This window comes from Emys orbicularis, chromosome 1 (assembly GCF_028017835.1).
Source record: "Emys orbicularis isolate rEmyOrb1 chromosome 1, rEmyOrb1.hap1, whole genome shotgun sequence".
NCBI classification, from domain to species: domain Eukaryota; kingdom Metazoa; phylum Chordata; order Testudines; family Emydidae; genus Emys; species Emys orbicularis.
In genome coordinates, this window is record NC_088683.1 from 53379652 (window position 1) to 53403407 (window position 23756).

Sequence of the window (23756 nt, forward strand, 5' to 3'; positions counted from 1 at the left end):
GGGCAGGGAGCAGGACAGAAAGAAGTACACGAGGAAGGGGAAGACAAAACAGAATATCACATATATCAGGTTGGGATCCTCATTTGTGCAACAAATATCCTCACTGGAGTATCAAAGTCTGATGCCACGGCAACAATCCCGCCACAGCTGTGGTGATGGTAAAAATTTCCCCATTTTTCCTCCAAAGTCTGTTTATTAGGGCCTCAGGAAGGCAGTGGGTGGAATAATCCATCCTCTCATTATTTTGGTTCATTGATTGGTTCCAACACACCAATTTTGGTTCATTGATTTCCGACTCTCAACTCCTGTAATCGGTTACAATCTTAACACAATCCTTCAGTGGTATTAGTAGACCCTTTCTGTTTAAAGAAATTCAGTCTCTCTGTCTCCTTCTCACATCTTTTCTTAACCAGTTTCATACAACAGATCATTGTGACAATTCAAGAAATTTTACTCACTTTTCACCAAGTAAGCTAACAAATAAAGGAGGCCTGCTAGACCACAATTATTACAACAGGTCCTGTGGGTCTGCTCCATCTACAGGACTTCTTGCCCCTCTTTCAAGTATTGGACAGCATTTGCCCTTTCTGGCAGCTGCCCTTAGAACCCCACTCCGAGAGGAGGGTGATACCAGTCAGCTTTGTGTTCTTGGAGAACCAGGGTGCAGTATCCAGCCTGTCTGACTCATGAAAGACACGCTCCCCCCCCCCCCCCCCCGTCTCTGCTTGAACCAGAACCGATCAGAGAAAAGGCTTGCAGAGAGCAGTGAAGGGCATTGGGAGACACACCTAGACCCCTCCTGACAAGGAGAACAAGATTAAGACATCTCCATTAGCATACAGAATGGAGAACAAAGACAACTCCCCTAGCCTCATCTGCATGAAAGATGGGACAGGGAGACTTGTCCATTAGCATACAGAATGGAGAACAGAGAACCACACTGAACTCTGGGACCAGAAAAGCGGGGAAGCACTGCATCATGGGGGATCTCTGCTCCAGATGTTAATGAACCTACACCTGCACACACCCAGCTCAGCAGTTATCAGACCAATTCTAATAATGAATCCTTGATTGATATCCAAAATACTGAAGCAGCCTAATTGCATCGTGAGCTCCCTGGAAGAAAACACCACCCATAGCCAAGAGTGATCAGCACCTATTGTCTAGCCTAAAGAAAACCCTTGAATCATCAGTTTACCCATAAACAAATCTATTGTTCTCCCTTGAACCATTGTTGTTTCTCTACAAAAACCCCTACCTATGTTCAAGTAAGTGTTCTGATGCATGGACCCAAACTCTGCATCAGTTCCACTGGGACTCCATCTCCTGACTGATCGTGCTCGGGGCTCTGCCTGTCTCCAGCACTCAGGACCCTGAGCTACCACCATCACCTGGGAACCCCGACCAGTTCAAGCCTCATGGAGTGGGTGAGATCCCTCCCTCTCTCTCTCTGTTTTCTTTTCTACCTCAGGTATTAACCTTTAATAATGTAACTGTTATGTTTGTTTAGCCCTCCTTGTGTAGTTATCACTATTATTTAATAAATATATTTTATGGTTAAGCTGGTTGCTTCTCTCTCTCTCTCTAAACTTTACTCTTTTGTGTTTTTAGCTTCCCCATTTACTCTGCAGCAACGCTTCTTTTACCTAAGCTAAAGATCCCTGTAGCGCCCAAAAATACTGTGGGGTTTGCTCATCAAGTGGATTACTACCAGTTCAATTGTAATGTGAAAGTGGGGATAGGGACGTGCTGAACCTGTGGCATATAAGGGTGGCAGCTTGAAAGTGCTGCTTGACTCAGCCCATTGAGTCCAGGGACATATAAGGGGGTCAGCTTGAGAGTGGTGATTGACCCAGTCCACTCAGACTTGCTCTATTAGCGTGTGTGTGTGTGTGTGTGTGTGTGTTAGGGTGACCAGACGTCCCGATTTTATCGGGACTGTCCCACTATTTGCTTGTTTGTCCCGCGTCCCGACCGATGTTCGGTCGGGACACTGGACAAACAATTTTGCCCTCCACTCCGGTGCACAGGAGGAGCTCTCGCCCCCCCCCGCCCCGACTCCACCCCCTCCTTCCCCCATTGGATCCCTCCCCAAATCCCCCCCCAGCCCCGCCCCCTCACTGCCCCATTGGATCCCGAGCCAGGCCTGGGGAGGAGATGCCCCTGTGCAGCAGCCTGGGCACACAGGCTATGGCTGGCCGGGGCCGGGAGCGCTGCAGTGCAGCACGGAGGCTGCTCCAACCCTGCAGCCCATGGGGCAGCGCAGTCGGTCCGGGGCAGCGCAGAGCGGGCAGGGCCCGAGTGGGCGGTGCGGCCCGGGGACATGGGCCGCCCGCCGGAGACACGCGGCGGAGAGGGGCTGCGGGGGCAAGACTTGTCCCAGGCGGGGCGGCCGGCAGACAGGGGCGAGGAGCCGGCCGGGGTCTCCCGAACCGATAAACCTCCCTGCCGCTGCTGGGGAGCCCCGCGCCTCTCCCGCTCGGCTGCGCTCCAGCAGCTCGCCCTGCCGGGAAGGAGCCGCTGGAGCGCAGCCGAGCGGGAGAGGCGCAGGGCTCCCCGCCGGCAGCGGGACGCACCGCATTCGCCCGGGGCGGGCCTTGGGGGCGGGAGGCTCTGCGGGGAAGGCAGCATGCGCGGCCGGGGCGCTGTGTGCGATCCGGCAGCACGGCTGGGGCCTGCTAATGCCCCCGGCCCCTGCGAAACTGCTTTTTTTGTTTTTGCTCCGCCGCCGTTGTTTTTTTTTGCTCCACTCCCCTGCCCCCTCCCCCCCCGCATCCCGATATTTCATCCCTGTGATCAGGTCACCCTAGTGTGAGTGTGTGTGTGTTCATCTGATTCTGGGGCTGGAGGAACCCAGCCCTAGGGAACCTAGGTCCTGCAGGATAGCTCCACTGGGAGGGGACTTGCAGAAGGGAGAAGTAGAGCTCCATATGAACACACAAGTGACACAAGCAGTACATTGATAGAATTACAGAACCTCCCCTCCCCAGAAGAGTAACCCTAATAAATGAGCGTACCCAAAAGTAATGGGCACATCTGGTAACAAGGGACCAGTATGAAGGAGGCTCCATGCAAATACAGGCTGAATGCACTTTTTAATACATTTATCATTAGTTATCAGGGAACACTTATGTCACCCAAACCTCACTTTTGCAATCTCTCCACAGATAGACCCTGATCTATGGAGTGTCCTCCGCAGGATATGTAGTGGGGAAATATGGTGCCACAAAGGTCAGTACAGGAAGAAGGATATCCACATGTTGATCCTGGGGGGAAAGTTCCCCCAAAGAGATGCCATTAGGACTTCTTATTGGCTGGGGCTTCTGATGACACAGCTACTAGGAAAGAAATTAGGAACAAGGGCAAAGAAAAAGGCAACCCATAATGGAATAATGGTTAGGGTCTCTTCTTAGCAAAGAGTAAAGCAATAATAAGAAAATTAGCTTATCCTAACTTCAGCCATAATAAAAATAAGTTGTTTTCTTCTCCTTGCAGTTGCCATGTGCACTAGTACTTACCTATCATAGAAATCATCCATTTTAGGACTATGGAAATCTTCTACATCAAAGAAATTTTTACTAGTTTTGTCCAGTTTATAAGCCTATTGAGAAGAAAAAAATGTAACTGTTGATAGATCATCATCAATAAATAAAAGTCTAATACAACAATCAGTGATATTTTGGGAGACGTGAGCAAGTTTGTATGGGCTGGGAAGCTAAGAGAATTAGGATTTCAAAAATCATTATTGATTTTGATGTATTTATTTGGGGGAGTGGATGGGTCAAGGAATCAGTCACAGGAAATTGGGCCAGTCTAGGTTGCCAGTCAAGGCTGTTCTTAGGCATATGCAGCATATGCGGCTGCATAGGGCACCTGAAAATTTAGGGCACCACTGGGTCTTAATGTCCACCCTCCCGGCTCTTCCTATCCCTGTTTTGACTCTTCCTGCAGGCTCCCACAGTTAGCTGCTGCAGCCTGCTGACTCTTACTCTGGAGGGGATCTAGTAACTTAAAAGTGAAAAAGCCTTCCAGCCTGCCAGACCTATTAGCACAACATTGAACTGTTAAAGAGCCATTCAAGTGGTAATGAAGCCATTTAATAGGCATTTGCCAACCCCCAGGTATATACTGTCAATTTCTGAATTTACTGACAAAAACAGTTATGCATTAATGTAATATTTACTCAGAACATGTTAGTCTACAGGACCTTAGTTTAAAATTTGCTTTAAAAATATTTCATTAGTGAGTTGGTGAAGATTAGAAAATCACATCTCTAAAAAATCCTTGCATAGATTTTTAGATGCACAATCATCTTCAGCCTTAAATGCTTGGATCTTCAGACATATAGTTTTTTAAATAAATCATTCAAAAGACCACCCTTATCTAAAATACACATTTTAATTTTAATTACCATAGTAAAAAAAAACTTGCTTCCAAAGTCTTCCTGTCCTTTTTGTCCATCCCTTTCTCCCTTCACCCCGCCCCCCCCCCCCGTTCCCCCAGCTGAAGAAAGCCCTTAAACGGACAACACCCCTTTCCTTCCAGATAGCTGGACAAAGAGTTTCCCTTTCTTTACTTCTGACTATCTGATGAACTAGTTTTAAGAGAACCCTCCAGCAAAATCAGTACCAAGTAAGATATAAAATCCTTTGTTATGCCTAAAATCTTCGGAAACATATTTTTTAAAGTTGGTGAAATTTCATAAACATGTCTATTGTTATGGCGATCACACAAAGTAAATTAATGTTCCCTTTTTCTAAAAGCAATGAACATTGTTATGAACACACTAAACCTCTGTGACTGATTAATTTAAAATAATGTCTTTGTTTCAGTGAGTTAAATATGAAGTAATCTGGAATGATTACTTCATGAAGGTTTAAGAATCCATTTAAAATATAAAATCAGCTTAGAAATACTGATTAAGAAAATGTAAAACAGAGAAGAGCTGCATCATGTATTCCATAATATTTAATGTTGTATTCAGCAAGACAGCTGACTCGCCCTTACTACAAAGTTTTTGCAAATAAATCTCTGACAAACTTCAGGGCATATCAAAAAACCTGTGACTGACATTTTTTATTCCCAAGTTTAGTGCTTTTAATTAGGTACCTTCTGCAAGTCCAGTCTTCACCATCTGGCATGCCGTGGAAAACATGCTCCATTTTCTTTAGAAAGAAATTGCAGAAGAGTGTTTTTTTCAAATGTCACTTGCTTCATTTGGGTTCAGGGATTTGGCTGGAATGGGGTGAGCAGGGTGGGGGCAGGGAAAAGAGGAGGGAGACAGTGGGGAGAGGGCGGGGCCTGGGCAGAGTGGGGTGGGGCGTGGGGCGGAGCAGGAGTGGAGTATGGGTGGGGCCACAGGCAGAAGAGGTGGGTTGGGGAGCTAGCCTCCCCAACCGGCAGCTTCACCCACTGCCCATGACAGCACGTAAGAGCGGGTTGGCGCCCGCAACCCAGCGTGCACTGCAATCTCCTTAGTCAGGGGCCATATTCACAAAGCCAAATGCGCCAGCGCCGCGCATTCGGCATGAGGGAGAGGATACGGCAGTCTCTGCGGGGAACTGTGAATCCCCACAGCCATGAGGCGAGCTGGGCGGCACATTATCCTTTGCTGCCTCGTCCCTTCCCCACCCCCGGGCTGCGAGCCCAGACTGCTGTCAGGCATAGGCACACCAGTTTAATAATACTGCGTAGGGCCCCATAAATCCTAAGGACAGCCCTGTTGCCAGTTATGATGCAGCCCATGTCAGTAGTGATTAAAAGTTGTTTCCATGTGAAGGCTGTTTGGTGGCCTGTGGAGATCAAGTGATAGCCTCTATCCACACAAATCCCCACTATAAATTGGCACTTTTGGGCAGCCTCCGCAGAGGCGCCAAGGATTGGTAAATACGGAGACTGAACTATCCTTTCTTTCCCAGACGTGGCCCCTCCAGGGCAAGGTTCAAAAACATTGACATGGCAGTTTCAGGAAACTTGCACTACTGTCATCTATGTTGCATCTGTTCTGTGGAATAATGGGGGACTGTGTTCCCCACGGCTGATAATCCAGCTCTATACTCACACAAAACATTTAAACCAAAGTGTTCGTTTACTGTTACTAATTGTACACTAATTACTACAGTATTTAGCACACGTTCTTATAGTGCAAACAGCAGCCTTCAAGATTACAAGCACTCTAGCAAATGAATCTGAAACACCTGAATTGTAAGAATTTAGTGATTAGACGTGTCATACACAGATTTTATACTCTTCCTTCCTCTCACAAACGATTTGTCAAATATTTACAAACATAGAAGAATAAAAGAGAAACTGTTTCGTTCTACAGGAAGAGAGAGATGTTAAACTTCAGATGCCAATGGTGATGGTTTAGGCTCTAATCCAACAAAGCACATAAGTACGTGCTCAATTTAAAGCACATGGTTAATCACATTGAAGTCAGTGGGATCACTTGTGCTTAAAATTCAAGCACATGCTTTAGAGCTTTGCACACTCAGGGCCTTACTTTAGGGTCTAACTATCAAGCCTGTTTTAGCAAAATTCCTTGGAATCACATGTTCAAATCCCATCCAGCAGAGTGACCTCAGCCATTCAGTTTCCCAAGAGAGAGAAACTGAATTTCACGCAGTTTGTTGTGTCTGGGTTGTACTGGTGACTTCAAAACTGAGATCTTGTTTGCTCTGCATGGATGTTAAAGAACCAGTGGTACTTTTTGTAATGGCAGGGATTTATCCTGCTGTCAGGCAGCATGCTTTCTCATGATTCTAAAAACTACTTAAAATCACTTATGCATATAGCAAAGGAAGTAGAACCTTTGATAAGTCTGTGCGCTAAACTTGGGTACAATTTTCAAAACTGTCTAAGTGACATTGCCTCGGTCTACACTAGAGTTAGGTCAATGCAAGGCAGCTTACATTGACCTAACTCAAAATGTCATTCCCACCTATGCAAATCGTCTGCTACACCAACTTAACTCCACCTCAGTGAGAGATGTAGCGCTTAGGTTGTTGTAGTTAGGTCGACACAATGTCAGTGTAGACACTGTGTTACTTAGGTCAACTTTAGTGGCTTCCAGGAAGTGTCCAGCAATGCCCCACCTTGACCACTCTGGTCACTGTTTTGAACTCTGCTGTCAAGAGGCCAGATACACAGATACATGCCCTCCCCTTTAAAGACCTACAAATTCTGAAATTCCATTTCCTGTTTGCCCGGTGTGGAGAGCTCACCTAGCAACTGTCAAGCATGCCTAACAACTGCCCAGCTGACCATGCCAGCTCCATGCTGCAGGAGTGTACCCAGAAGGTGTTGGATCTCCTGGATCTCTGGGGAGAAGAGGCTGTGCAGGCACAGCTTTGATCCAGCTGTAGAAAAGTTGATATCACCCAGCAGATTGCTCAGGGCATGGAGGAGAAAGGATACAAGAGGAACCTATAGCAGTGCCACATGAAAGCCAAGGAGCTGCGGCAGGTGTACCAGAAGGCAAGGGAGGCTAACACTTGCTCTGGTGCAGAACCGCAGACACGCCACTTTTACGAAGAGCTGTATGCCATCCTTGGCAGAGACACCTCTCCCCCGCCCCAAAGCCCCATGGATACTTTGGGGGAGCAGGAGTCACAGCCCTCCCCTTCCCCGGGAACAGCAATGAGGAGGAGGGGACTGTAGTGGGGCGGCTCCCCCACTCCAGTGGAAAAAGGGTTAGTCAGCCCTGGGAGAAGGTTGTGGTTGAAAGCTGCTAAGCTGGGCTGACTGGGGAAGCGGCCGCAGCTGGGCCACGCCCCAATCAGGCCACAGCTGGCCTGTATAAAAAGGCTGTGAACCAGAGGCCCAGAAGAAGTCTCTCTCCAGGCTGGGAGAGAGCAGGGCCTGGCTACCTGCAGAAAGAGTACTGGGAGTGAAGTAGGGCTGGGGAGAACCAGAGGAGCAGGGGAGCTCCAGGCTGGCAACTACCCAGGCTGCAGGGCCTGGTCCAAGGTCCATAGAGGTACTGGGAGGTAGAGGAAGGCAGCAGGGCCGAATCCCCTTGCATATGATGAGTGGCTTTTACACTGCAGTCTGCCCCAGGGAGCGGGGGCTCGGTGATGACTGGCAGTAGCCCAGACTGAGGCAAGGTGGGGATTAGAGGGTTGGGGGGGGGGGTTTCCCAGAAAGGGGAGACCCATAGAGACTGGTGGGGGTATTGCCAGGGGGCAGCCCCAGGGTAAAGGGGCACTGGGGTCCGGGAGGGATACGTGGGCCAGCGGCAGTGGGACACCGGCCTGCAGAGGGCGCTCCGGAGGCTGGAAACGCTAATTCCCTGAGACAACCAGCAGGAGGCGCTGCAGCAGTGAGTCACGCACTGTCACAGGGACAGGCGACCAGGGGGATCCAGTGGCACAGCAAGCCAGGACCTGTTTTTGACTCCTGGACAATCCAGCCAATCCCTCCAATCCAGCACAGATGAGTCTGATGCAGGGGAAGGAACCTCTGGTAAGTATGCAGTTTGCTTGGAAATTGCCGGGACACGTGTTTATTTACTCTTTTTTACTTATGTTAGAAGATGTAGTGAAATAACCAAAAGACGTAGTTGCAATCTGCTTCCCATTCCCCTGTACAGTTAGGCAGAGAAGGCCACGCAGAATAGTTTGTTTATGTGCACTTGGATGTCCCATGAATCCTCCTTAGAGATCTCAGGGAAATTTTCCTGCAGGTAGTCTGCCAAAGGTTTCCAGGGAGGGCTGCTTTATTTCTTCCCACGCCACTCAGCACCAATGCAGCACACAGGCTAGCAGCACACAGCCCCGGTTGGCAGCTGGACGTCTGCAGGAGCTGTTCCCTTTCAGCCTCTGTTACCCTCAGGAGTGAGAAGTGCTGTAACTAGGCATTTTAGCACGCAGGGCGAGCAAGCATATTTGCATCCCCTACCGTTTTTTTTCCACTCCATTTTCCCACCCCCATGGTTTTGCACCCTGGGCAGCTGCCCTGCCCGCCCCAACCTGGTTACGGCCCTGGAGCGAGATATCAGCTAAAATAACCATTACCTGTGGAAAACGGTGCCAGTATTCAGTTCAATTGCCCTATAAGCATATACTCGTGCCCATGAGCTATCCCCCCTTATTGTTCAACTCACTCCACCACACACCCCCAGCTGTACCTACCATTGCTGGGACTGCCAGCATGCTCTATGAATCCCAACGAGAAGTGAAAATGTACTGCTTGCAAATTGTGTGGGTCAAGGGGCGTGAGTTCAGTATACTAAGTTTCCATTTATCTTGTGAATAGTAGCTCTGTGCATTGTATCTTTTGCAACCAGAAATGTGGCCTTGAGGGTCTTGCCATCCACAATGGCGGAGCAACTCCTCCAGATAAGGAGGAGAAAGAAGAGGATGGCGGATGACATATTCAAAGATACCTTGCAAGCCTCTGCTGCTTCAAATACCAAGCACAGGGCTTGGAGGATCACCCATGCAGACAGCAGGGGCAGGGATAAAGCGGAGAGGAGAAAGGCACAGAGAAAGGAGAGACGTGTAGCAGGAGATACAACCGCATCTCAAGCAGCAAACAGATATGTTGCAGACTCTTGATGGCCTTCAGCTTCAACAGACCCGTGCTCACCTCCCTCTGAAGCCCATTCCATGTGGTGTGTATGGCCACTACATTAGCCCTACCATTCCACCCCGGGGGAGAGTACAGGCAATCACAACTGCACATACACTGACCTATGAAAGACGCAGTTGGTGTATGTGTATGGGAAATGGAACTGACTGTTCTTTCCCCTGTATTTATAAAGTTCAATTCAGTTATAAATGTGTCTGTTTGCATAGGTTTGGAATAAAAGTCTATTTATGGAAACTTAATTCATTTTATTAGCTCACAATATATGCTGGCTGGGGCTGACATCATTCACAGATAATAGCAATAGGTGCATTTGCAATGTTATAATGCCAGGCACAGCACACTACAGCAACACATATTATCATGACTCACTATTAAAATGATCTTTCAAAGCCTCCATGAGCCGAATAGCTTCACATTGAGCTCTTCCTATAACCCTGGTATCCAGCTGCTCAAAATCAGCAGACAGCCATTCTACCTCCTCCCTGGCAGAAATTTTTCTCCCATTGCTTCACAGATATTATGAAGGACACAGCAGGCAGCTATAACCATTGGGAAAAAATTTTCACTGAGGTTCAATTTCATGAGTAGACAGTGCCAGCGGCCACTCAAAGTAAAATTAAGTCTCACTCATGATCTCGCAAGAGAACTCAAATGTCAGGGGTTTGGTTTTTTTTCAGCCATGACACAAATGTGTTTCCAGTCAAACAGGAGTTACCTCACTCTAAACAAAGGAAAAAAAGGTTACTCACCTTCTTGTAACTGTTGTTCTTCGAGATGTGTTGCTCATGTGCATTCCAATTAGGTGTGCGTGTGCCACTTGCACAGTCCTCAGAAGGTTTTCCCCCTAGTAACACCTGTCAGGTCGGCTGTGGAGCCCCCTGGAGTGGCACCTTCATGGCGGTGAATATAGGTCCCTGTCGACCCACTGCCTCCTCAGTTTCTTCTTGTCAGTTACTCCGACAGAGGGGAAGGCGGGTGGATTTGGAATGGACATGAGCAACACATCTCGAAGAACAGTTACGAGAAGGGGAGTAAACTTTTTTTTTCTTTGAGTGCTTGCTCATCTCGATTCCAATTAGGTGACTCCCAAGCCCTACCCAGGAGGTGGGGTTGGAGTGCATGGAATCGCTGACCTGAGCACCGCTCTGCCGAATGCTGCATCATCTCTGGCGTGCTGGGTAATTGCGTAATGAGAGGTGAAAGTGTGAACTGAGGACTACATCGCCACCCTGCAGACCTGCTGTATCGGGACCTGGGCCAGGAACGCCACCGAGGAGGCCTGCGCTCTTGTGGAATGTACAGTTAGTGCAGGGGCCGGTACTTTGGCTACATCATAGCATGCCCGGATACAGGACGAGATCCACAATGAGATCCTCTGCAACAAGACCAGGAGTTCTTTCATCCAGTCTGCGACTGCCATGAACAGCTGGTTCAACTTACACAACGGCTTTGTGCGTTCAATGTAAAAGGTGCTCGAACATTCAGGGAGTGTAGCCTTTGTTTTTGGCTATCTGCGGGAGGCTTAATGTAAAAGACTGGCAGAAAAATGTCCTGGTTGGAGTGGAACTGGAATACAATCTTTGGGAGAAAAGCCGGGTGAGGCCTAAGCTGCATCTTGTCCTTATAGAAAACTGTGTAAGGGGCAGCGGTGGCTCCAGGCACCAGCGCTCCAAGCGCGTGCCTGGAGCGGCAAGCCGCGGGGGGCGCCCTGCCGGTCCCTGCGAGGGCGGCAGTCAGGCAGCCTTCGGTGGCTTGCCTGCGGGAGGTCCGCCGGTCCCACGGATTCGGCGGCAATTTGGTGGCGGGTACGCCTAAGCCACGGGACCAGCGGACCTCCCGCAGGCATGCCACCGAAGGCAGCCTGCCTGCCGTGCTTGGGGTGGCAAAAAATCTAGAGCCCCCCCTGGCAAGGAGGGTCGGAGGTGAGGGCTTTAAGCTCCGATACCCACATTGCCGAGGTAATGGCGACTAGGAAGGCCACCTTCCATGACAGGTAGAGCAGCGAACAAGTTGTCAGGGGTTCAAACGGGGGCCCCATTAGTCTGGAAAGGACTAGGATGAGGTCCCACATCGGGATTGGTTGTCTGATCTGTGGGTATAGCCTGTCTAGACCCTTCAGGAAACAGCTAACCATTGGGTTGGCCAAGACAGAACGCCCAGCCGCTCCTGGGTGGAAGGCACAGATGGCTGCCAGGTGTACCTTGATGGATGATGCCACTAGGCCCTGCTTTTTTTAAGTGCAGTAGGTAGTCTAGGATAAGCGGTATGAACGCCTGCATTGGAGGAGCGTGACCCTGAGAGCACCAGATTGCAAACCTTTTCCACTTGGCCAGGTAGGTAGTCCTGATGGAAGGTTTCCTGCTACCAAGTAAGACCTCCCTAACAGACTCAGAGCGTATGAGCTCCATAGGGTTTAGCCATGAAGCTTCCAAGCTGTGAGGTGAAGAGACTCGAGATCAGGATGGTGAAGGTGACCATGGTCTTTGGTGATCAGGTCCGGGACCAAGGGCAATGCGATTGGGGCATCCATCGACAGCTCCAGGAGCATGGTGTACCAGTGCTGGCAAGGCCATGCCAATGCTACCAGTATGACCATCACCTTGTCCCTGCAGATCTTGAGCAGAAGCTTGTGGATGAGTGGAAATGATGGGAACGCATACCACAGATGGTCTGTCCAGGGGAGGAGAAACACATCTGAAAGGGAGCCCGGACCGTGATTAGGAAGGAGCGGAATTGAGGGCACTTTCTGTTGCTCCTTGTGGCAAACAGGTCAATTGGGGGAACTCCCCACCTCCGGAAAATGCTGTGTGTCACATCCGAGCAGATGGACCATTCGTGATTGTGGAAGGATCTGCTGAGGTAGTCTGCCAGCTCGTTCTGAGACCCTGGGAGGTAAGATGCTTCCAGGTGAATACAGTAGGCTATGCAGAAGCTCCACAGCTTGAGGGCTTCCTGACATAGGGGAGAGGAACGAGCCCCATCCTGCTTATTTATGTAAAACGCTGCAGTTGTGTTGTCCGTCATGACCCCCCATGCAATTGGGCTTGGAAGGTTTGGCATGCCTGTTGGTCCTCAACTCCTTGACGCTGATGTGGAGTGAGAGCTTGTCCTGCGACCAGAGACATTTCATCTGTAGTTCTCCCTGGTGAGTGCCCCATCCCAGCGCTGAGGCATCTATTACCAGAGATGGAGAGGGCTGGGGCTTGTTGAAGAGGACTCTCTGAGCCACCAGTGTAGAGGCTCGATAACCTGCACCGGAAGGGTGACCACTGTGTCCAGGCTGTCGCGCCCCAGATGGTAGGCCGACACCAGCCAAGCTTGGAGAAGCCTGAGCCTCAGCCTCGTGTGCTGTACCACATATCTTCATGTGGCCGAGGAGCCTCAAGCAGCCCCTTGCCTTGGTAGTAGGGTACTATCTGAGGCTTTGTATGATGTCCGTCATTGCCCAGAAACGAGCTTCCCGCAGGGATGCCCTGGCCTGGCTTGAGTCCAACACGGCTCCTATAAACTCTACCCTCTGTGTCGGGGATAGAGTTAATTTGTGCTTGTTGAGTAGGAGACACAACCTGTCCAAATTGGACCTCACGAAGCTGACTTGTGCCTCCACTTGGTCCCTGGAACGCCCCCTGCACAGCCAGTCGTCAAGGTGCGGGTATGCCTGCACCTGCCTCCGGTGGAGGAAGGCGGCCACAACCGACATGCGCTTGGTGAACACTAGTGGTGCCATAGACAGGCCGAAGAGGAGGACCATAAATTGGTAATGGTTGTGGTTGACCATGAACCTGAGGAAACATCTGTGGGCAGGATGTATCGAGATGTGGAAGTACACATCCTTGAGGTTGAGGGCGGCGTACCAGTCTCCTGGATCCAGAGAGGGGATAATCGTATTTAGGGAAACCATGCAGAACTTCAGCTTTTTCATGAAGCTGTTGAGGCCTCACAGGTCGAGGATGGGTCTTAGATCCCCCTTTGCTTTGGGGATTAGGAAATAACGGGGGCAGAATCCCTTGCCCCTAAGCTCCTGAGGAACCTCCTCCACTGCCCCTGAGTCGAGGAGCATTTGGGCCTCCTGTATAAGGAGATGCTCATGAGAAGGGTCCTTGAAGAGGGATGGGGAAGGGGGGGTGGGAGCAGAATTTGAGAGAATATCCCACTTTTACTGTGCTTGGTCCCAGATAACATCAGACCACTGGGTCCTTTGCACAATTGAACTGGGGACAGATGGTTCAGGAAACAGGGATGAGGATCCGGTATGTCGACTGGTGCGCCGTCCTCGGGCGCAACTTCAAAAGGCCTTCTTAGAGCCTGACGAAGACTGGTTGAAGAACAGTGCCACGGTATCGACGGTGCTGGGGAATGGAGATGGAGACCAGTGCCGTGGGAGCGGAGCTGTGAGGAGCAAAGCCTGGGGGGTGGTGATCTCCTCATCATCGCTCCGGAGCCAGAGGTCTATCCCGACTGGCAGGGGACTGTGGAGCCATCATGGCAATCAAGTCCTGAGCGGCCTCAAAAGTGTCTGGGGTGGAGGGGAATTATAGGTCCTCCACCTGGTACTCATGCTCAGGAGAATCCACTGGCATTGGACTCGACGGCCCCTCTTGCCAGGCTGAAGTTGACGATGCCAGCTCCTGTGCTGTTGGCGCCAGGTGCTCCTGTGTAGGACGCATTCCGGAAGCACTGTCCGATGCGGCAGCTCTCGTGTGGGTAAGCACCCCCATCTGTGCCACTTATGCAGCATTAGGGAATGACAGCAGTGCCACGCTGCCTTCGGTGCTGGGGAGCGTCAGTGCCGAGTGTCTCTATGGCCAGAGTCCTTCCTTGGCGCTGTCTCATGCACAGAGGCCGGGGCACTCCACACGGAGGAGCTCGGTGCCAGATCCTGCCGGCCCGGGGCTGGTTGAGGATGAAAGGCTGTCTCCATCAGGATCTGTTTGAGCCTGAAGTCCCGCTCCTTCTTCATCCTTGGACGGAACCCTTTGCAGATCTTGCACTGGTCTGTTTGGTGCGCCTCCCCCAGACACTTGAGACAAGAGTCATGGGGGTCACCTGCTTGCATGGGCTTATGGGAGGTTCCGCGTGGCTTAAACCCTTGGGATCGAGGCATGCCCCAAACCCCAAAGGGGAACAGGAAAGCCCCCACTCCTACAACTGACAATAAACACTAAGAACTTTAACTATTTACAAAAACTAAGCTAAGACTACAAACTAGGGGAGCACTTGTGAGAGCAAGCAACTGCAGTTCCAATGACCGTCACTGGCGGTAAGAAGGAACTGAGGAGGCAGCGGGTTGGCAGGCACCTATATTCAGTGCCATGAAGGCGCCACTCCAGGGGACTCCACAGCCAACCCGACGGATGCTGCTAGGGGAAAAACCTTCCCACGACTGTGCAGACAGCACACGCACACCTGATTGGAATGGACATGAGCAAGCACTGGAAGAAGAATGTGGTTTCTCCTTCCAAAGTACTTTGAAAGACAATGAGAATTAATTTACATATCAGATAAACAAAGCTATCAAGCTAACATGAGACAGTGTTGCTACATCCCAGCAGGGAAGAGAAACTTCATCTGAGACAGAAGGAGGGAGGGCCAACCCTCAATTAAGCCATGGAATCAAATGAAAAAAAAATCCTGACATTTGAGAGTTATAAAAGTGAGGCTTAAGGCTGCAGAGGGGCTGCAGAAAGGTGAGTGCTGACAGAGTGGGTAGGCTGTATTGATGGCTAGTTCCAAGCAGATGAGGTGAGTGCTGGGAGGGTGAACTGAGGGCAGTGGGGGTCGATGGGGTAGGCCAGCTGAACTGATGGGGTGGTGATGACAGGGACTGGGGGACTGAACTGGGGGGGGGTCGAATTGAGTGGGGTTGGGTGGAAAGAGAATTAATGGGGGACTGGGAGACAGGATTAATTGCTGGACGGGAGATGGGAGATATGGGGGGGGAAAGGAGAACTCCTGCAGCAGAAGCCAAAAATCACCTTATCCAGCACATGTGGGAGAGTGGGCAACACTGTCACATGCACATGCCCTGGGGATGGACAGGGGGAGTTCAAAAATCAAGAGACTGACCTAAAAAACACAATATCATTCTTTTTTTTTAAATGTCATGATTTTGGGGCCAATCACATGATTTTTGGGGGGTCTGACTCATGATTTTTGATCTCTTGAAGTAGGCAATATTGTAGGAGCAACACAGCTATAACAACACTGCATATAAGAGTCTTAGGCACTTCTGAAAATGTTATCCTGTGATTTGGATACAGACCCAACTTCAATTTCTAAACTAAAACAAACAGATTTACACAGTGCGTCATTCAAAGAATTTACACCTAGTACAAATTATATTGAAAGAAAACTATGGTTCTGCCCTAAGAACGCTAAAGAAATGGGGGGGAAATCAGCAGAGGGTTAATCCTCAACTATCAAATCAAATAAGAGCACTTCTCTTAATGTGGTATGCTGTGATGGAACTGACATGTTTGATACTTAACAGATCATTTCCTTTACTTTGTGGGCTTGAGCACATATTTTTAACATTCCTTTAATGCTATTTTGCTAAATGAGTTACATTGCACATATCATGCTCAGTAAATGTAAGTCTACATATAAAAATGTTACCCATTTTCAATGCAATGCGTTTTAAAAATATATTACATTTTCTTAGGGTTACCATATTTCCACAAGCAAAAAAGAGGACACTGGGGGGGAGGAGCCCCGCTCTAGCCCCGCCCCTGCCCCACCCCCATCCACTCCCTCCCACTTCCCACCCCCTGATTGCCCCCCTCAGAACCCCCAACCCCCCCCCGCTCCTTGTCCCCTGACTGCCCCCTCCTGGGACCCCTGCCACTAACTGCCCCCTAGGACCCCACCGCTTATCTAAGCCGCCCTGCTTCTTGTCCCCTGACTGCCCCCTCCTGAGAACGCCCTACGACCCTACCTGTCCCCTGACTGCCCCGACCCTTATCCACACCCCCACCCCATATTCACACCCCCGCCCCCAGACAGACCCCCGGGGACTCCCATGCCCTATCCAACTGCTCCCCGCCCCCGACAGGACCCCCAGAACTCCTGACCCATCCAACCCCCTCTGCTACCTGCCTGCCTCGACCCCTCTCCACACCCCTGCCCCCTGACAGCCCCCCCAGAACCCCAGACCCATCTAACCCCGCCTGCTCCCTGTCCCTGACTGTCCCACCCCCTCTCCACACCCTTGCCCCACTGACAGCCCCCCCCCCCAAACTCCCGACCCATCCAAGCCCCCCTCCCTGTCCCCTGACCAGGGCCAGCTTTAAAGAGCCCAGGAATCGGGCTGCGCTCCGGCCAGGGTTGCGGGGCTTGGGGCCGGGCCGGAGGTGCTCGGCCGGCGCTGCTGGGGCCCGAGCCGGGCCGGGGGTGTTGGGGCCCGAGCCGGGCCGGGTCCGGGCCGGGGGTGCTGGGGCCCAAGCCGGGCCGGCGCTGCTGGGGCCCGAGCCGGGCCGGGCCGGGGCCGAGCTGGGGGTGCTGGGGCCCGAGCCGGGCCGGCGCTGCTGGGGCCCAAGCCGGGCCTGGTCCAGGCTGGGGGTGCTGGGGCCCGAGCTGGGCCGGAGCCGTTGGGGCAGCCGGGCGCCGCTCGGCCAGGGCCGCGCCTCCCCGGAGCTCTCCTCCTCGCGCCCCCCCGCCCCAGCTTACCTGCTGCTGCCTCCCCGCTTGCCCCTGCTTCTTTTCAGACTTCCCGCGAAGATCTGATTCGCGGGAAGCAGGGGAGGGGGAGGAGCAAGGGGGCGGAGCGTTCAGGGGAGGGGAGGAGGGGGAAGACAGCTGCGGGCCAGACAGCATGGTAAGGCTGCAGGGGATGGGGGGAGCCGGGAAGGGGCTTTGGGTGCCCAGCGGTGCTTGGCCGCCGCTTTTCTATCTATAAATAGCCGACCGGGGGGAAATCCCGGATATTTTTAGATTTTTTAAAATCCCCCCCGGACGGCTATTTATAGACCGAAAAGCCAGACATGTCCGGGGAAATCCGGACATATGGTAGCCCTAATTTTCTACGCTTTCTTCCCCCCTCCTTTTATAAATAGTCCAGTATTCATCTCCTGGTCTCCTCTTTGATATCTCCTTTCCATTGTTCAACTGTTTTCTGAATTCAATTTGAATATCACTTCTATGCAGATAACATTCAACTGCAGATCCCTTTTACTGCTTTGGCTGTTTACTATCAGCCTGTATTAACCTCATCATTTCTTTGTTCCATTATAATTTACTTCTATTCAACATTTCAAATATTTATACTCCACAAATTCTCTATAAGAACAGTCTCTGTCATTTTGCTCCTCTTCAAAAATCAAGACTCACCCCCAGTTCTTAGGAACTTAGATTCATCCTCAGTCCTCTTATCTTCCACCTTTCCTAACTCTGTAAGTATTCCTCCCATCTCCTCTGAAACGACTTCCACAACAGAAAATATTTTGACCACTCCTTGGAAAAAAACTCATATTCAAGTTTTCATCTCCCTTTGCCTAGTATCATTTCATCTTTTATGTTCTCTCTAAATCCCAACTTTCCAGAGTTTAATCAGTTCAAAAGGTAGTGACTCATCACACCAATGCATCCTGACAAATGATCATTGATTTCCTATCCGCTTCAGAATTTAAGAAAGAAAAAAATCTCCTTTGAAGAGCTACATTCACCACAGGATCAACAATGGCTTCCTTCTTCTTTTTGAGATGGTCGTGGCAGTGAAAAAACCTATAACCTCTTGTCAGCCAAGGACACCTGTCATGGTGTCTGTACACCCCATCCTGGTTCAGCAGCCAAAAGGTAACAAAGCACCTGCCTGCTCAGCCAGAGCTGACTAACAGTCCCACAGCAGCTGTAAGGACAAAAGGGCTGCAAAGTAAGAGGGGTGGCTGCTAGAGAGGCAGTGGGACTGCTGAGACAATCTCTCCAGTAGACTGTGAAAAACTGTCTGAGAAGCCAACACTCCAAAGAAGGCGATGCAGAACAAGAGGCTGAGGAAGCCTACAGAGGAGGAGAGGTAGGAAGCAGTTCAGGTAGCAGCAAGGGACTGAGAAGGACTGGTTCCGGCTGTTCCAAACAAGGACCCTGAGCCGGAACCCTGAGCCTGGGTTCCTCTACCTATTCCAGCCAGTAACTTTTGGAGACAGCCCTAAAGTTAAAGCCAGGAGACCTAGGGCTGATTAACCCCTTCTAGAGCCATGGAATTTCTAATTCCCTACCATTCTGAAGGGGACAGACTACTGAGAACCCAGCCAGAAGGGGTTGAGTCATAACAAGGACTTGACAAACATGGAATTGGGTGTGGTGGCATAAGGGGGATGGAGCCAGGTTGGTGTAGCTCCTCATTTTGCCACAAGGGAGCACTACCAGACAAAGACCCCATATTACAACACCATAGTAAGTAAAGTGCAGTTCAAAAAGTGGATGGTACTGCCCAGAAAAGTGGTGGGGCCAGGAATCAGAATTCAATATATCCCACTCAGCAGTGATTATATATTTCCTTTTTATATAACTGTTCTGTTCTATGTCAGTTCTTATACCATGGCTCACTGTTGCAGTATCTTCTACTAATGCATTAAGTGACATAATTAATATCTGTCACATGTTGTTTGTTCTCTCATCTTCTCCCTGGGGAAAGAATATGTGTGGATAGTGGAGCATTTCATTTTTGGTAGGGTTTGTTTGTTTTTTAGAACCAAGTAGTAGTAGCTACTGCAGAGAAGAGGCAGAATCAGGACTGAAAGGTGGGAAGGGCGATGCTCTATCTTAAGCAGTCAACAATATGAAAAAGTCCTTGATATCAGAGAGAGGTCAGATCAAGTGCAAAATCTGTAACCAAAACTACATGGGACCAAATTCAGCCTCAGAATTAGCACTGACAGCAATAAAAGTTACATCTGCTTACACCACGGCTGATTTCGGTCCCATGTCTGAGCCACAGTCTTTTTTTTTTTTTTTTTTTTTTAAACACAGTATGAGACAGATAAGTTAAACCAGATGTCATTTACCTTTTCATGATCTTTATTCTTCACTAAAGACTGTGTACCCTCTGTTGCCATTAGAGAATTTTTAATAATTCCCTTTATGATCAAAGTGGAAATATGAGACGGCTTTAGCTTCTGGCTACAGTTTAAATCAAAAAGCGCTCTCTTCTTTTCTTTCACTGTGTTCCAAACAAGAGCTCGAACACAATATACATCCTGGAAAATAGAAAGAGTAACAGTGAGTTCAGTTTGCTATATCCTGGAAGACCACTCAGGACTAAATTATGGCTGCACTAAAAAAGAGACTGGGAACAAGGGGCCTCTCCTTCCAACTTCTCTGTAGTTAAGGGGTCTGAGGCAGCACAGCTAGTTAGTTATTGCCAGCAGATGGTATATGTCTGGGCAGAATAGGGAGGTATGATGCAATACTAACACCATAGTAAAAGTAGTTGCACAATGCACTCCTCACAGCACCTCTGGATACATTATGCCTTACAAAGTTACTCTTGCTCAGGTGTTGCACCTACTCCTCTCATTCTCTGCATGGCTATGCCTTTATGAGGCATAATTTTGCTTGCAGCCGACTACTGCATAAAAGTTGTACTAGAGCCTTAGAGTTCTTATGAACACTTCTGTATGTCACCATTGTTTGAATTTTACTACACAGTGTGTACTAACCCTTCACTAATGATAAAAGTTTTTTAAAAACTGTGGGAAACCATCTCATTAACAGCAAGGTATAGTGGAAGTATGAACAGCTGATCTCTGGCTGAAACACAGACCAGATCTGTTCTCTAAGGCAATCAGAATGAAGTGGGTCACTGATGGTGACACAGCAAGCAACAGTCACTGCAGCAACATCCATCAAATACATTAATTACCTACCAAAAGAATGTAAATAACAGAAATAAATTGTAACAAAATATTTTCCCAAGACCAATGTCTCTTGTTTTAAAAATAAAACTTCCGGCTTTGCTGTGATAGTTATAAAGAAGCAACAGACCATATAGAAAAGTGCCATCTGATAACAGTAAAGCAAGGTGAAAAATTATATATACTGCTATTGATTGGCTAAGAATTATGCACACAGCTAATCTGTGCTAAAACACAGAGTTTTTGTTACCCCATTTCTCCCCTTATTGTTTGTTCCATCCACATGTTGTTATATTTGTCTTTCAGACTGCAAGCTCTTTGGGGCAGGGACTGTCATTAGCTATTTGTTTGTACAGAGCCTAGCACAAAGGGGCCCTATTTGGTTAAGGCCTGTGTGATCCTAAGAGCCCCTCAATGCTCACTGGCAGAGGGCCAACACACTGCTGTTATAATATGTACCTAAAGGTGTCATGGAAGGAATCATATGTAAACTGATGATGCACTGGTCCTGAAAATTATTGTGGGATGTTTCTATGGGTTGTATGTGTGTGCTGGAAATATGTTCTTAAAGTGTGTTTGGGAGGCAGTGACTGCACCAAGCCTGGACATGTGACTTGCTCAGGTGACTACAAACTCCATCTTGTTCCTGTGACATTGCACAGAAGAACAAAGGGGTTTCCACCCACAAGAGAGAGAATATAAAAGGCCCCGGAAGCCTCTCCATTTTGTCTTCAGCTGGCTCAAGAGATGGCCTCTCCACCCCCAAGAGATGCCTGAAAGAAACTGGAACAAAGGACAGTAACTACGGGGGTGCGAGTGATTGCTGGACCCAGACTAGGAAGGAGTCCAGTATGTGAAAGAAGCTTTTGGGAACATCTTTGAGGGTGAGATTTCATCTGTAATCAGTTTCTTAATGTATTAAGCTTAGACTTGTGTGTTTTATTTTAGTTTGCTTGGTAACTTACTTAGGGCTGGTCTTCACTACCCGCCCGGATCAGCGGGTAGAAATCAATCTCTCGGGGATCGATATATCGCGTCTCGTTGGGACGCGATAATCGATCCCCGAATCGACACGCGTACTCCACCAGCCCAGGTAGGAGTAAGCGCCGTTGACGGGGGAGCCGCAGCGGTCGATTTGCCGCCGTCCTCACAGCGGGGTAAGTCGGATCAGATACGTCAAATTCAGCTACGCTATTCCCGTAGCTGAATTTGCATATCTGAAATTGATTTCCCCCTTTCCCCCCCCCCCCGTAGTGTAGAAGTAGCCTTAGTTCTGTCTGTTATTACTTGGAACCACTTAATAAAATCACTTTTGTTTCTTATTGAACCTAGAGTAAGTAATTAGTACCTGGGGGAGCAAACAGCTGTGCATATCTCTCTATCAGTGTTATAGAGGGCGGACAATTTATCAGTTTACCCTGTGTAATCTTTATACAGAGTAAACCAAATTTATTTGGGGTTTGGATCCCATTGGGAGTTAGGTGTCTGGGTGCTAGAGACAAGAGCACTTCTTAAGCTCTTTTCAGTTCATTCTGCAGCTTTGGAGTGCGTGGTTCAGACCCTGGGTCTGTGTTGAAGCAGACTGGCGTGTCTGGCTCAAACTGGCAGAGAAAACAGGCTCAGAGGTAGGCTCAGCACATCAGGTGGCAGTCCCAAATGGGTCTCTGTGACCGAACCTGTCACAAACTTATTCTTGTTTTATTACAAAACCATGTCGGTGCTGTATATTAAAGTGTAGTGTGAGTCTTCAATTAACCTAACAGGCTGGTTTTTATTTAATTTCCATGATGGAATGATGTCCCTTGCAGCTGTCCTGGACCACACTTTCTTTGTGATATAACCTGATAAATGATTTGTCAAAATAACTTGCTCAAATGTGTGTATTTTAAAATAACAATTAGAGAATAGTAATATCTTGCTTTGGTTTCACACTAATCTTCTTTTACTTCACACCTAAAGGTTTGTCTCATCATAATTTCCTGCTTTATATTGATAGTTTAAGGTGGGTGTCAGGATACTGGTCACACTTAAATAAGGGACTTTTTCCATCCTATTTTTGAACAGAATTGCAAACTGTTTGCTTTGCAAATACTTCCAGAAGGGAAATACCTGTCATTTTGAGTACTTTCTAATACCTTTTCTGCCATAAGTGCTCTGTCTCTTTAGAGCAAACGTAATAATTTCTGTGAATGTCTAGTGAGAGGGAGACGTCGCTGGGGAATTCAGGAACTGAGGTTTCACTGATTGTTACCTGCAAGGTTTAGATTGGCACAGTCTAAAAGAAGCAGACAGACTGGTGTATCAGAGAGCTGACAAAGCTTAGCAGCAGCTAAACTCTCATTTGCTGAGGCATAGGGGTAGCAGAGAGGCTTACAGTTCTGGGTATCCTGAACAGAATGTCTCAGCCTATAGGTGCTACCATAAGATAAATGTTAAATAACAAATATTAATAATACTCCTTTAAAACATTCTGTACTATTAAAGTGGCCTTGATTCTGTGAGAGCAGTACGTGGAAGAACTGCACGATTGGGCCCATTGTTGCTTAAGTAAAAGTGACATTGCTCCAGCTCAGTTTTAAAATATTGACCTATATAGAGACATTTTCCAAAATACCACTCAATTTGTCACTTAAAATATTCCCAAAATTTTCCACAAATACCTCCCAAATGTAAAGTCACTATTTAAAAAACAATGCTGCATGGAGGCACATACTAAGATGCAGGCTCTTTCATATATATAACATTTGACAGCTCCTACACCAAAAAGCTAGGGCCCAGTACCACAAGGGTACTTAAGCATTGCAAAGCCTAGCTTTTAGGCCTTTAGAAAAATCACAGGAGCAACATTGCAATCCACGAACTCTGAGTTAGGTGCTTAGACTCCTTGTACAATGAATGGGGAAAGAGAGGTGCTTAAGAATGAAATCCATACAAGCCAGTACACTAGGCATGGAGCTGCCTAAACTAGCCAATGGGAGATGCTGAGGAAAGGGGTTTGCCCTAAACCCTACCCCTCTCCTGGAGATAGGCACGTAAGCCCAGGCTGAAGAGAGGCACCTATTTCTGCTTAGTGATCCACACCTGGAAAACCTCCCCTGGAGTTAGGCAGCTTAGAGGCCCAAGTCTTTTCTTGTGAGAATGACTTAGAGTATGTCTACACTACGAAATTAGGTCGATTTTATAGAAGTCGATCTTTAGAAATCTATTTTATACAGTCGATTGTGTACGTCCCCACTAAGCGCATTAAGTCGGCGGAGTGCATCCTCAATACCATGGCTAGCATCGACTCATGGAGCGGTGCACTGTGGGTAGCTATCC

General features: G+C 48.8%; 1 protein-coding gene across 1 annotated transcript in view; it reads right to left on the bottom strand.

Moving 5' to 3' along the window:
• Positions 1-3078: 3078 nt before the first annotated feature.
• LOC135895717 (uncharacterized) overlaps positions 3079-23756 on the bottom strand; it is a 47286-nt gene continuing 26608 nt past the window's right edge. The window contains exons 6-8 of the mRNA XM_065423864.1: positions 19590-19781; positions 3519-3601; positions 3079-3335 (exon numbers count right to left, since the gene is read on the bottom strand). Coding sequence (XP_065279936.1) covers positions 3308-3335; positions 3519-3601; positions 19590-19781 — 303 coding nt within the window. The 3' untranslated portion in view covers positions 3079-3307. The remainder of the gene's footprint in view (positions 3336-3518; positions 3602-19589; positions 19782-23756) is intronic.